Source organism: Nothoprocta perdicaria, unplaced genomic scaffold (assembly GCF_003342845.1).
Source record: "Nothoprocta perdicaria isolate Ctin4 unplaced genomic scaffold, notPer1 scaffold_61, whole genome shotgun sequence".
Taxonomy (NCBI): Eukaryota; Metazoa; Chordata; class Aves; order Tinamiformes; family Tinamidae; genus Nothoprocta; species Nothoprocta perdicaria.
This window is the reverse complement of record NW_020455877.1, coordinates 3426837-3442516: the sequence shown is the minus strand read 5'-3', so window position 1 is coordinate 3442516 and position 15680 is coordinate 3426837. Positions and strand designations below refer to the sequence as shown.

Below are 15680 nucleotides of genomic sequence, written 5' to 3'. Positions count from 1 at the left end.
TTTGGGCAGAGTTTTCCAAGCTCTCTGGCTTTGTGCCTGAGAGGCAGTAGCCTAAGTTGGGGGCTGGTTTATAAGTGCCTGTATGTTCTCCAGCCCCACGGGCATTATGTCAGAGTTGAATGAGGAGATTCACTTCTCTAAGATTTCAGTGTGTCATTTTCCCTTCAAATATATTGAAAGAGCACTTATATTCCAAAATAAGGAACAGGTCAATAACTGAATTTTAACCTTGCAACTGAGCAGAAATCAAGCTCACTATATCCTTTAGCTATGCTCTGGCAACATATGCATACCACTTTAATTTTTCTTGTGTTATCTCTCAAAATATTCCCATATATTTACTTGTATCGTGACTTCAGCTGCCCCAGAATTCTTTCCTCAAGGTGTACACTGCATTACAAATTGGAATTTCCCTCATTCATGCTGAAATCCCTGTGAGCTCGTATCTAAATGCTGATAGGATAAACCTGCCTTTGCTTGTCATATCTACCTTCACTATTTCAACTGACAGAGTTGATAAAACAGATTGGAAAAATAAATATCTGAATGATTATACAAAGGTTTTATCTGGATGCAATACAAAGAATACTTAGAACATACACAAAAAAAGACTTAAAATATTTAGAAAATGAAGCCCCAGGATATTTCATATGCAAACAGACTTCCTCCTCTCCAAAAAAAAAACCTCAAGAAACTAGATTAGTATGTATTATACTATATCACATTACAATTCCACATTATCCTTCTGCAACTGCACTACTCAGTAGTCACGCAGTTGTCTCATCTCATGCACATGCACTTAATACTCATACATCTCACCTGTTTATGCAAATACTCAACTGCAAAAAATACAATTAATCTGAAATAAGTGCACGCTTTTGTAAAAAAAATGCATGAAGAAATAAAAAGTGCATAAAGTTCAGTAGCTTTATTGTAGCTGTACATGTAAATTTGAATAATTTCCTTACGCAAAGTTGACAGAGGGCCTTTCTCAGGTTTCTTCAGCAACCTAGAGAATATAGAGAATATCCTATTTGAGAATAGGGTATTCTTATCCTCAATGGAAAGCTCAAATGTTTAAGTATTAGAGGGAAATTGGGGGTTCTGAAAAGATACAACATTTATGGTATCCTTGTACATGAAGATGGTAGGGAGGATGAATAAACAGAACAGCTGTGCTGAAAAGCAAAAATGCCTGTTATTCTCTTGACATTCTATCTGCAAATAAAAGCAGCCAAAGTCTTTTTTGATTTTTTTTTTTTTCAGAAATGATATCACGTAAATTTACTACACGATATTTCCTGCGATAGTTTTACTTAAAAATTGTTGATATATCACAACAGGGTACATACTAATAAGCACATTGACATTAGCCAAAATACTAAAATTTCCTAAAATATGTGAAAAAAAATGTTGCGTAGTATCTGCTAATGGCCTGAAAGACATACACTCTTAACACATTTCGGTTTACACTCACTGAGGATTTTAGTTAAAACTCGTGACACCTCTTATTGCAAAGAAATCTAAATATTTTTTTCTAGTCACTTAAGATCATCTATTTGAAAAAAATCGAGATAGAGCAGAGTGACAGTAATTATTTATTTTTTAAAGCATTCTTGCCTGCTCTGGCACAACTGCACAAGTTGAAAGGATGCCTTTTTTAACTAATTACATAGACTCAGAAAAATGGAAGCAGTTTAGCAAGTGCATTTTAGAAGCTCTTGTGTTTATAAAGTAAAACTCTGGCTTACTTAGTCACATAGAAAGTACCTTTTCTACTACTTAGTTCTTCCAAAGGAATAGTCCTTCATATCACCCAGGATGATGACTCATATACATTTGTAAAGTAAAGGTTAGGGGGTAGATGCAATACACTAGTGAGTGTTCCTGTAACAGTTTGGTATTTTAGCTCTAAGCATCTGACAGTTATTCACGGTCAAGATGATGCAGTGATTTTCAAGGTGTGACCAATAAATTCCTGGTGCTACAGAGTCCTTCAAAGTTATGTATAAAGCATAACTGGGACTGGATACCAGATATCTGTTCTGGTCTGTAGCTTTCATATCATGTTCAAAAGCCACATATAAGCATTAACTGTAGTAACATCACACACTATATGTAACAAAGAGAAGGACACTGCAAGACCTTCAAACTTTGAAGATTTCCTCCCACAAAGGCAAGTATTACATCTCACAGCTAGATACATCTTGAGGCAGAGAATGTAGCAGTTTCAGAAAGGAACATGGTGGTAGGGTTGCTAAGGGATACTTCTGAATATTGAAATTCTATGTAATTTTTATAACATACATGCATTGCACAAGGATAAAAGCAACACAAGTTTAAAAAATGATTTAATTTCATATAAGAAATTAAAATGATGCATTAGTGAAAAAGTGTAAATGAATATTTTAGTAGTCAAAATAAATATTTAATAAAAACAGACACCCTCCACAAAATATAAAAACAACAGACCTTGGTATTGTATTTGAAAGTAGATTATCGCATTTCCTTGTGTCAAATTCCTAAATTCAATGGCTTAATTATTACATTGCCCTCAGCAATAACTAATCATTATTTAAATTAGTTGTGTGAGTCATGAGACCAAAAAATACCGTCCCAGTGACTGATATAGTAAAGTCAGTTTACTACAGACAAGGAATAATTTACTACACCAGGGAGTCAATCCACAGTCATCAATACAAAGTCAGCAAGGAGTACTGCATAGCATACTGGCTACTGTATCAAAAGTGCATTTTTCAGCATTTACTGAGCTGTGGAAAAAGTGGTAAAACCTCCTATTTTTTTAACATATTTAAAAAACAGATGATTGACAGTTAAAAAAATCATATATTTCTTTTAAAAGTAAAAGCACAGTCCAAAGATCTTAAGAGCACCGTAAGATTTCTATCCAATAACACAGTACAAATGATTAGTATTTTAAGAACAATTAAAAGATTATTATATCATCCCATATTTAGAATGCAACTTAAAAATTTAATGTGCTGTTGCATCATCCTATGATCTAACACACACATACTACAACCAACAGTATTTTATTGACTTTTTACCAGGCTCTGGAAAAAAATAATGCAAAGAATGTTTTTCATGTATAACAGTGGTCTAGAAAGATTTTAAACACTGATGTGTAAACTGAAATACAGAAAATACAAACCGGTTTATGTTGGGAAAAGCAGCAGTGTCTAGTTTAATCCAGTAGCTTTTGATTTACCTCTTTCATTGATTCTTTGAAAATAATGTTCCTGAACATCCCTGGCTACCAATAATTTTTATGAGTGCTACTTTTTCACTGTTGAAATTTTGTGTGTTTACATTATTCACTATCCTTGTTCCTTCTATCCCCATTTCTCACAAGTAGTGTTTTTCTCAAACAAAGCACTGAAAACTGCCTTTTGCTGCTTAAGTGATATGCAGTTGACATTATTTCCATCTTCAAAACACTGAATCCAATATCCAGTTGGATCACCCATTAAACTAATTAAAAATAATAATCTCTCCCTACTCTTGTGACATGAAAAAGGCTATTCACCATTCAATATACGTTCAATCTCTTCCAGTCTTTTCAAAGCAGCAACTCTTTTTTTCTCAATGTCTTTGATGTCTTTTGTAGATTTTTTGGGAGACTCTTTGTCCATATTGTTTTTCTCTGTTCGTTTCTTATTTTTTAACTGCCCTTTATTAATTGCTGCTTGGGTGCTTTTCTTCTCATTGTTCACTTCTTTGGAATTTTCAAATGATTTTTTTTTCTCTTCTACAGCTGCAATCCTATCTGCTGGAAGTGGTGACTGCTCTGCAGCACTGAGTGATGCAATTTTACTCCTGACTATGTTTAGGTGACGCTGAATATACTCCTCATGAGGTGCCAATGCTAGAGTTTCAACCAAACATTTCTCTGCTTTCTTTAAGTCTCGCTCTTCAAAGTAAACCACACAAAGATTATGTTTTCCTTGTACATTGCTAGGATCCAGTTCCAGAATTTTTTCAAAACACTTTTTTGCTCCACTTATATCTTTCTTTTGGTTCATTAAAATATCTCCTTTTAAAATCAGACCTTTGGTATGATCAGGATAATATCTCAGTAAGTCCTCCAAGATGGGCAGCGCCATCAATTCTTTTGCTGTCTGAGAATAAAGCAGTGCCAAATTGAACAAAGCACTTCGGAAATTTGGCTGTAACTTTATTGCTTTCTTCATCCAAGCCTCTGCTTCTGTATCTTTTTTGTCATCCATTGCCAGCATACCCAAATTGAAATAGCCATTTGCATCCTGGGGTTCTTCTTTCACATAATTTAATAGTCTATGTTTAGCTTCAGGTCTAAGCCGAGCATCACCTAAATGACAGAAAATGATATATTTATTTCTGAATAACCTTTAAACCAAGACTGTCAAATGATAATGTTTACATATATTAAAATAAAAAAAAATTTAGTAGAAGTTTAAAAGGCAAAGAGCTTAAAAATACTACCTTTTCTGTTTGCTGGGTAACAGCATTTTTAAAGATTATTTCTCCTCTTTACAGACTAAAGCTACTTATGCTTGACTTGTAGCCAAAGTCAGCATCATTATCCTATTATTTCCTGATTTTATTTTATTTTTTTTTTTTTATAAAAAATGAAAACAAAGGTGTTTCCACATACTTAAGAGATTATTTTCATGCATGATTAAGTAACTGGAATGGAGAAAATGCATCAGTTTTGACAAATCAGCTCACAGAGGCAAAGAGAGGCAAACTTGGAATAAAACTCATTTTCTTAAAGATGTATTAATAGATTTTTTCTAAAAACCAGAGATCATATAGAACAGCTTCAAATTTAACCACATTTTTTTCATAAATCAGTAAGCTTAAATATCTCCCTTATTTTCCCCCTCAAAAAACAAACACAAAAACCAACTCAACAAGCAATATTACAATGGAATGGTTGCAAGACCTTGCCAATATCACTATAAATGTAAAACTCTTGGTAAAGTATGTATCAGCCTGATGACAATTGTTTTTGAAAATAGATTACATATGAACAATTTTGAAAAGTAAGTTTGTGCAAGACTACGTTATTTATAAATATTATAATATAAAATAAATTTTATTTTAAAAGTACTTATCAGTTAGTCCACATGTACATGTTGCACAAATTTCATAGAGTTCTATAAAGACAGCTATCACAATAAATAGTTTCTTCTTTGGTGTTTTTCTAAATGCAATTGAGAATGACGCGATGAACTTCTGTTCCAAAAAAACAGGTCAAATCTTAAAAATAAAAAAAGCATGCCCTGTATGAATGCAAATATACAATTCCTATATCAGTGACATATAACATACCAGATTCCTGCATTAGTAGTGCCGAGTTGAACAATGCCAGTTTATGCATTGGGTTCAGTTCAAGTGCTCGGTTGAAGTTCTTCAGAGCTTCTGTCGGATCTTTTAGTTCAATGTAAACAATTGCCAAATTGTACCACAGGTCTGCATTGGTTCTATCTAATTCTAGAGCTCTAAGATAAGCTTCCTTAGCTTTCAGAGGTTTGTTCATTTTTAGAAGCAATTCTCCCCTGTTGAAGATACAAATTTTACTTTTAACAACTTCCACTCATAATAAAATTAAAATTGACTTTTTTTTTTTTTTAAGGGGCCTTCCTAAAGGCATCAGATGCAATAACCTTTTTCCTTTTGTTTTAAACAAAAAATGACACAGGATTTTGTTTCTATATCATTCCCCAAAGCTTTCACCTCTCAAAATCTATATAGAAGGGTATATCCAAGGTAGAAGGGGAACAGGGAAATCCAGTAAGGGCTCCTGATAGCTACCCTGTAATTACACTGCAGCGGCTACAGTCTAGGCTTCTTGGCACCTCAGCCCCAGCAGGAATCACAATTAGACAATTAGTGAACTGAAGTCTCAATGCCTACAGGCATATTACTCTTATCTACCCGAGCTCCCATTTATGTGTTTTCTACTCATTGCATTGCAAGTCTTGCATTTTCTGGACCAAATTCAACAAAAATAGGGACTACTGGAGAGAGTCCAGCACAGGACTATGAGGATGATCAGGGGCCTGGAACATCTACCCTATGTGGAAAGGCTGAGGGAGATGGGGCTGTTCAGTGAGAAGGAAGGAAAGGCTGAGGGGGGATCTGATCAGTGTCAATACCTCAAGGGAGGCAGTGAGGATGAGGGGGCTGGCCACTTTTCAGTGGTGGACAGCAAGAGGACTAGAGGAAATAGCCACAAACTGAAGCAACAGAAGTTCCACAGGAACTTAGGAAAACATCTCTTAACAGTGAGGGTGACAGAGCCCTGGAACAGGCTGCCCAGAGAGGCTGTGGAGTCTCCTTCTTTGGAGATCTTTAAAACCTGCTTGGATGCAGCCCTGTGCCACATGCTCTAGGTGACCCTGTGTGTGCAGTGGGGTTGGACTAGATGATCTCCAGAGGTTCCTTCCAACCTTAAGGATTCTGTGATTCTAAAAAAAGATGGTTTTTAATCCAGACTAATGAAAAGCTTTTCAGTTAAAAGCTAAGGTAAAAGATAGAAAATACAACTTTGAAATTCATGAAGAAATCACAGAATGGTTGAAGTTGGAAGGGACCCCTAGAGATCATGTAGTCCAATCCCCGTGCTCCAGCAGGGACACGCAGAGGGTGGCATCTGGGTAGGTTTAAGACCTCCAGAGAAGGAGACTCCTCAACCTCCCTGGGCAGTCTGTTCCAGGGCTCTGTCACCCTCAAGCTACAGAAGTTCTTCATCACATGCAGATGGAACTTCCCGTTTCAACTTGTACCCATTACCCTGATCCTATCACTGACCACCACTGAGAAGACTTTGGCCCCTTCCTCCCTACATTCACTCTTCAGGTATTTATATATATTAATCAGATCCCCTCTCAACCTTCTCTTCTCCAGGCTAAACAGGCGCAACTCAGTCTTTCCTCATACAATCAATCTATTGTATGAGGAGAGACCAAGTAAGTATGATCCATTCTCTTAATCATCTTAGTTGCCCTCTGCTGGACCTTCTCTAGAAGCTCCACATCCCTCTTATACTGGGGAGTCCAGAACTGCACACAATATTCCAGGTGCAGCCTCACCAGAGCTGAGTAGAGGGGCAGAATCACCTCCCTTGACCTGCTGGCAACATTCCTCCTGATGCAGCCAGGATCCCATTGGCCTTCTTGGCCACAAGGGCACACTGCTCACTCATGGTTAACTTGGTGTCAACCAGGACTCCCAGGTCCCTCTCTCCAGAGCTGCTTTCCAGCAGGTCAATGCCTAATCTGTATTGATGTCTGGGGTTATTCCTGTCCAGGTGCAGGACCCTGCACTTGTCCTTGTTGAACAGCAAATTAAATGGATATATGGTCTTGCCATATAAGGCACCAATACAGATATGTGAAAACACACTACTTTAAACAGAAATTAAAAAAAGGGATTCTAAGAATAATACATTACTGATGCCAAAATTGAGTCGTATAACTTTAGAGTAATCACCAATACCAGCAGCTGTTTCAATTGCATTATCTAAATACTTCATTAATTCTACAAATAAATAAGTGTATGCTCGAGAATATACAGTTCTAAAATTGGAAAAGATACCTGCTGATATAAGCTTGCTTGAAATCCGGCCTCATGCTAATTGCTTGTCGATATAATTGATCTGCTTCTTCAAGGCGAGATTCATTTGCTCGAATTAAGTTTGCAAGATTGATATAAACATTCAGATGGTTTGGAGCAACTCTTGCTGCATACTTTTTACCTGGAATAATCTGTGAAAAAGAATATACACACCAAATATAGACCACTAAGACATTTCAACAATATGTAAAAGACAATCAGTACAGATATAATCTTGACTATACCACATTTGTTTTAGGTACTACTGCATATCAGTATGCAGGCTCTTAATAATCAATTTTTTTTTCCTGAAAAAAAGAAAAACATACTAAAATAGAAACATTTTCTTCATTTATTTTTAACTTTGAGAAGATACAAGTAACTTAAAGAGCATACTTGAAACATCAATTTATTATGCTCTGCAGCTGCTTAAATGGACAAATAGCCATCAATGACCAGCTCTGCAAAACCTGCCCCATTGAGACTGAGATTAACCTAAGGCTTAAACCCACATTCCATCAGACAACTTAATTTCTTTTTCTGACTATCCACCTTGAGGTGCAAATAAGATTTCACCATTCACTGTTACACAATTGTAGTATTGACTCTTCATGTGGTATACAGCAAACTTTTTAATGCTGTAGTTCTCAGTGGATTCAACACCGATTCAACCGTGATTTTATACTTGCATTGCTTTCACATATATATGCCTAAAATCCCTTTTTCTTCGAACTACAATGAGTAATATAACTTACATATAACTTAGTACATGGTAAGCATATCACGTATATGTTTTTAAAAATATATTAAAACATTTTTTTATTGCTGCTTTTTTCTCCCCACTCCAACACTTCATTTAAGCTTTCATTTGTAGGTTTGGAAATTCAACACCAATGTTATAAGCTAGAAGAGAGAGTAAACCTTGCACAATTAGAAATTGTACACATACATTTAACTGTTGCTTTCTCTTACATCTGCAATTTAAGCAAATCAAAACAACGCTAAATGATTAACTTTAAAAGTTTGAAAAAAACAAAGTTCCAAGTTAGCATTTCTTAAAATTCTTACAACTGTATATAATCAGCTCTTTTAGACAAAGGTAAAACAGCTCTTCAACCACACAGCAACATAGAGCTTTAAGCAAAACCAGGAAAAATTTGTCTTTTAATTAAAGGTTTGAAAGATTTCCTATAGCAATAGATAATACAAAAATCAATATTTACCTGAGGCATCAATGATTTGGCAATCATATATGATTCTTCAGCTTCTTTAGTTTTGTTTAAATTTTTGTAAGTTCTTCCTACATTCATATGGGCACCAATATCATCTTAATAAAGAAAATAAAAATTAAAATACTTCCATGTATTCAGTATCATACAAACAAATGACTATGTCCTGTGAGTAGTATTGAGTAGAGCTATTATGTCATTAAAAAAATTTAAATTATTTTTTCATCTAATTATCAAGTTAGTATTAAGTGAGCCAAGGGAAGATTATAATGTTTCTTATGAAATGGTCAAGATTTTGAGGTCATACTTCCGTGAAACTGTTTTTTATTTCTTGTTATAGAATAAACATCTGATTGGCAAAATATGTGACAGAATTTTCAGATTATGTTACAAGAGCTTCTCTGAAGTTAGGAAATATTTAACACTCTAGAACATAAGAAGCCAAGAAGATTTTACTTTCTTGTGAATGAGGGTAATATGTAACAAATGCAACATTTATGTTAATTAAAATTATTAGGTTTCTAAAATGAAATAGTAACAGTCGTCTACAATTGTACCACCTAGAGCTTCCTCCGCAACAGTTCCTATAACTAAGTGCAATTTGATATTGCCTAGATGTATTAAAGAATTTTTCTTAGTTTGAAATAAGAAAATTACATATTATTAAATATAGCATTTAGATTTTTTTTCTGAATTAATTTAAATGATACTTTTAAATGGGAAGTATTTCTATTCCAGGTTAGATAAAAGCTCTTCCTAAGTAACTTATCAGAACTATAATCTTTAAAAGAATTTGTTTCTGACATTCAAAAACATATTACACAGATGGATGTTTAGTTGGGGAAAAACAGCTAATTCGGAAGATTTTAAGTAGTCTAAGAGTATTAAAATTCTAAGGTGGGGTGAACAATAAGCCACTGAATACATTCAATGACAACAAGTCAAAGTTTATACCTGGTTGCACTTGGGTGGCTTGTATGAAGAATTGCAAAGCTCTTTCAAAATTCTTTTCATTTTCTAATGCATGTCCCACATTATTCCATAGTTTTGCATTGTTCTTATTTACCTAAATACAGAAAAGGAATACAAATACATAAACTATTAAGCTAACTATTAAGCTGATTTTCTTGCAACAGCATCACAGACATGGAAACAGACATAGCAAATGACACAAGCATTAAGTTCCTCTAAAGTTTGTAGAGTATGTAAAGAATAATACAGTGGGGTCATGCTCGTTATCAGTCAAAATTCATTGCAAGTGCATTTCATTGCAAGACAATGTATAGCTGGTAATATAGATTAAATCTCTGGTGTCAAATGCATTTTAAAGATATTACTTTCATGCCCCTCTTTTTTCATAGATGTTTATTCCCAACAAAAACATATTATGCTTTTGTCCAGCTGGAAGAATAGATTTGACTGTTGTAACAAATGAAGACAAAATTTACTTCTCCCTATTAAAAAAAAAAATCTAGCAGTAAATGTAAGTTTCCATGAAACATTACACACTGCTTTTAAAGCATTCCCAAACTAATTAGATATTAATAGTGTAGGAATAAACCTGTCAAAACAAGCATCATTTTCAACTTTATCATACTCTACTGTACTCAGCATTTTGAGAGCCATGAAAGTTTCCATAAATTCTTTGAAATGAAATGCAGTACCTTTAAAGCTGACATAAACAATGTGTACTCTGACTCCCAATCCCAGTTTCTGTGCAGTGTTTTTAAGGCATGAGTGAATAGAATCAGAATCAAACACACCCAAGAAATCTTTCTTAGCACACTATATATTAAAAAAAAAAAAAAAAGAAAGTTAGAATCTCACAATTCTAATTCATAGCAAATTAAACATTTCATGAACTAGGAGATACAGATAGAGAAACATGTTTTCCATTTTTTTTAAATCAATACACTTAATAAGTATGAATATGATGATACTTAATAAGTATGAATATGATGATCATGATGCCAAACAGAGAATTTTCAAAACACTTTTAAAAAATGTAAAATCCTAAAAAATATAAAGAATTGAAAGAATCATCCCTCTCTTTTAATATCAGATAATTCTGAACAAATCATTGAGAGTGCACATTATCAGTACCTTTTCCACACTGTAAAATGTGTGGAACACAGCATTTTCCACACTGTAAAATGCAGTAACTCTCTTAACAGAGAGTTCTGCTGTCCAGGCTGCACAAAATTCCATAAGCAAAGTGATATCTTAATGCAACTACAATACCTAAATTAGAGTAGGTTTTAATCTCTCTTCAGCAATTTATATTTGGTAAGCTGTAAGTCAGGGTCAAAAATCACTTTGTGGCCAGCTTCTCTGCAACAATGTATTTCTAGAGTTACGCAGTTTATTTTTTTCCAGATCTTAAGCAACAGTCAGTTTAACGAACACTGATATAAAACGTATGTTTTAACAAGTTGATCATTAAGTCTCTAAATTCTGATGCGACTGTATTAAAAAAAGACCCACTGAATACCTAGTAGCTTTCCTACAATTATGAGCATGTTGTTTTTTTTCCAAAAAAAAAAAAAAAAAAAAGGTTTAAAAGTTTTATAAGAGCAGATACAGCTGTTCATCACTGCCAGCTATTTCTCACACTTTGAATTTACCATATGTCTTCACATACTGTGCTGTACTTCACAGGGGTTTGACAAAGTACAACCTGCTTTTACCCAGTGTATAAAGTTTTGTGCAGACTTAGAGAATTATGCTTATTTTAAAGAGAGGGGAAAGATGAAAGAGAAACTGGCATCCCTATAACCTTGATGCCATCAAAGTACCAAAAGGTGTTTTTTTTCTGAGCAGAATTTCATAACGAAAAATTCTTATCTACTATATTCTTTATTAATAACACACAAAATCGCCCTGATGTTCATTCTTAACATCTCTTAAAAGTTTGGCAGTAATGAAAGATTTTGAACATGCTGTAAGCTGATGATACACATGCATTAAACAAATTCTAGTCAGCAACTATGTTTAAAAATGGAAAATTCACATCTGAAATATGCTTTTGTATAATCTTTTCAATGTGTGTTTCTTTACATCATTATATATGCTACTAGAAGTACAGTAAGTCCGTGAAATTTCAAAGAAAACAATGTACTCAACATCATACGTTGATCTTCAGCAAGACAGTTTATGTCCTGAAATACTAGACTGTGCAACAGAATCAAATGTATTAGCCTTTCATCTTACAGTCTGTATGCAACTGCTAGTTCAAAAGACACTTTAAAAAGACTCTGAAGGTATTTATTAAATTACTATGTAATTTATTTTCACATGAAAAAGCAAAAAGCAACTTTTAAGGTACTTCTAAGGTTTGCAGCACTCATTTTTAAAAAAAATTATCAGCACTTTTTCAGAAGACTAGCTCAGAAGGTCCTTCTAACAGCACCCAACATACCTAAACATACTGGTTTTATCATATTTGCTTATGCAAAAAAAGTAGCTTTTTCACCTCCCCCTCCTAAGAAGCTGTGTAACAAACATATATCAGTGCTGCTCATTATGCTTTAGAAATTTGGTTACAAATGAAAATATACAGTAGCCTCCTAAGAAAGTCCTTGTTATCATTTGTTCACACCACAGGACTAAAATAGTTCCTCTCGATTTTTACACTATGTTCATTAAGAATTCAAAACAGAGCAAGAACACGGTAATGTGCACTGCTAAAGTATACTTATTTGCTATGAAATTAAAATAGAGGAGTAAAAATAGGTACAGATACTAAGATACCTTTTATTGGATAATTTCTTCCATCCATGTGCTACTAAAATGCAGAATCCCATGCTAGGAACATACAACACTCGTTCTGCCACTACAAATCCAACAGGAAAAAAAAGGTTTGATGCAGGAATGAATGGTAACACTATTAAACAGAGTCCCTAGAAAAGAAGAGCAAGTAAATCAGTTATCAACATTAAGTAGTAACAGTCAAATAAAGAAGCTGTTAAAAGGGCCTAAAAAAGGGTCTCTGCTTCATATTGAGTCCACTAAACACAGCAAGTTCTAAATTTCAATTTAGTGAATAGTCTATCAGTCTGAACAGCATTCTACAGTACCACAAAGAGCAGTTGGTCTAGTAGAAGAAGAAAAAAAAAAAAAAAAAAAAAAAAAAGCTATGAACAGAAAACAAAATGGCCTTTTTTTAAAAAAATAAGAATTCCACCTACTAAAACTACAAAAGTCTTAAGACTCTTGGTCACTGTTTTTTTTTTATAAAAGATAGAGTTCTCAATAAATATTGATTTTTCTATCTTCCACCAATGTATTGTAGTTGACATAATACTAAGTTTTGACTTTCAAGTCAACAATATTCAATATTTCAGGTCAACTGTCATACAAAAACAATAGCAACAACAACAACCGAAAACAAAAGAAAACCCTCCCACACAGACAGGTCGATGCAGACTGGAAGAAGGGGTACCTTTAAGCTAAAGGACAGACTAAACCTAACTGGATTAGCCCAGATTCTGTAATTTTAAAATCTGTTCCAAGAAAAAAAAAAATAACGCTTGAACATAGTAAAACACAGCAATACAGTAAAATAACAAAATAGAACATACAATATTTTAACCTTGAGTGATAGATGCAACTAACTACAATATATACACATATATATAAACTAAGCTACAACATATATGTAAGAGTAAATAAACAAGCAGTAATTATAGATATACTTTTGCTCAGGGTCCTTTACAGATGGTCCATCATGACAGAGTTCTAGCAATTCTATCAAGTGAATCTTTTATTGGAATAATAAACTAGTTTTTTCAAAGATAAGAAAATGCATACAATATTTTCAAGTCTTTAGGCCACTTGGCTCAGAAATGGAAAACAAGAATTGCAGCTTTCTTAAATCATTTTAGTTGTGCATTTTTTTCTTACATGCTGTAAGAAACAACATACAATTATGCATTAATGGCAGATTCCTATGCAAAACAGAACAACAGAAAACAGAACTTTAGAACAACAGTGAATGCTAATCTCTATGATAGGAAAAGCAGTTAATCTATACTACAATAAAGTACCTTTTCTGGTTTCTGTTAAGATTGTGAGTAACAACATAAAAATCAGAATCAATCACTAAATGACCATCTGTTACTAGATATTGTACTGCTGGTACCTTGAGATACCTAAAAATCGAAGCAAACTTGAATACCTTATTTGCAACTCTTAGGTTGCTGACAGACTTCTTGACAAAATGTTTGCGTATGGGAGAAAAATAGTCAAAGATGGAGAAATCTGTCTGCTGCTAAGAAAGCAGACAGCTAGGACTGCTAAGAAAGACCATCATTTGCTCTAAGGCTTCCGTGTCCTCAGTTATATAACCAGCTTATAATTTCATGTAGCAAAAAAAAACCTGAAGTGATTATTCCTAAATATATGGCAACAACTTAAGAAAAACAAAAGTCATGGCATATTTATTTGAAGAATAATTTTCTAAAGAAAAAAATTCAACACAACTGGTTGTCATTTTCTATCTATAAACAAGCACAAATTAGCTACCAAAGACAGAACACTGAATAGATGTCTTAAACCACTCTGACACAACAAGGATCCTTCATGTTGTCAGCCTTTTGTATCATTTTCTTCACTTAGTTATACAAAATGCCCTTAGACTTTATTGAGGGCAACTACTGGAACGAAGGGTTAGTGTCATTCTACATTTCATTTTAAGGAGCCAGACACCCGTGACAACACAAAAAGTACACTCTAAGTGTGCTTTGACAGCGAGTGTGCTGTTTTTCTATGCTTTCATTGAATTATGAATTATCTGTTTCCAATGTCAAAATCTAAGGTATCTACATAATTTCAAATCAGTAATACAACAGATTTCAGAAGACAAACTGAAACATAAGTTCTCATACTATTTCATTCACCTAGTGTTTTTACATTACTGAATAAAATTTTCTTCTCAAGTCCTTTTAATATATACTTTTAAAATAACGACATGGTCCTATGACCCCATGAAATCACATAATATATAGGGAAAGCCACTGTTAGGTTGAAGTAGAAAGGAACCTGCAGTTGATATTGCACAAGCTTTGTCAATGCTGGACAATGCACCAACTAGAAAGGACTGCCAGGCCTCAATCCTTTTACAAGTTTGTAAAAACATATGTTTGCAGAAGGATTGAACATTTTCTGAACTTCTTTTCAATCCTTTTGTCTCTCCTCAGCACACTGTTCTTCAGCTCAAATTTCCTGTGCACGGCTTCAAATGTATTGCAAATAAAGCACTTCGGTCCATTTGTTCATTTAGTCTTTATCAAAGTATTTCAGTAGGTGCAGAAATTCCTTTGAAAACTATCCCAGTCAAGGCAACTGATAAAAAAAAAAAAAAAAAAAAAAAAAAAGACCACAACACAGAAATCATTAAAATATGCAGGCAGAAAAAAAAAAAGCATTGTCATAACACTCTAAAACACAACAGAAAGTATGAAAAATATCTGCTATAGGACCATTTAAAAGCTCCCGGCATTATACACAGAGAAATACTTCAAAGCTTGAGCTGTCAGGATAGAGACTGTAGAAATAAATATTACTAAAAGTAAAAGCACTGTCATCTTGGCAGATACATCATTTTAAAGTGTCAAACGCTCTCTCCAGGAAAACTAAGGATACCTGTCCACAGCATTTGTACAGACAAAATCTACTGAAGTTTCTGGCCAAGCAGAACTGTCCCATCACAGCTGCTAGACAGCAGTGGGGAGGGGTTATGTTGAGCAGGGAGGTAAGGCAGTCTTTAGGAATAGCTTTGAGAAGCTCAGCAAATATTAAGAGATGACAAGAAAAAAAAAGGCAACAAAGGAA

The 15680-nt window shown here is 34.0% G+C and overlaps 1 protein-coding gene across 1 annotated transcript in view; it reads right to left on the bottom strand.

Moving 5' to 3' along the window:
• Window positions 1-2563: 2563 nt before the first annotated feature.
• TMTC3 (transmembrane and tetratricopeptide repeat containing 3) overlaps window positions 2564-15680 on the bottom strand; it is a 30967-nt gene continuing 17850 nt past the window's right edge. The window contains exons 9-15 of the mRNA XM_026049715.1: window positions 12600-12748; window positions 10514-10634; window positions 9804-9915; window positions 8844-8947; window positions 7603-7772; window positions 5335-5561; window positions 2564-4348 (exon numbers count right to left, since the gene is read on the bottom strand). Of these exons, the coding sequence (XP_025905500.1) occupies window positions 3540-4348; window positions 5335-5561; window positions 7603-7772; window positions 8844-8947; window positions 9804-9915; window positions 10514-10634; window positions 12600-12748 (1692 nt within the window). The 3' untranslated portion in view covers window positions 2564-3539. The remainder of the gene's footprint in view (window positions 4349-5334; window positions 5562-7602; window positions 7773-8843; window positions 8948-9803; window positions 9916-10513; window positions 10635-12599; window positions 12749-15680) is intronic.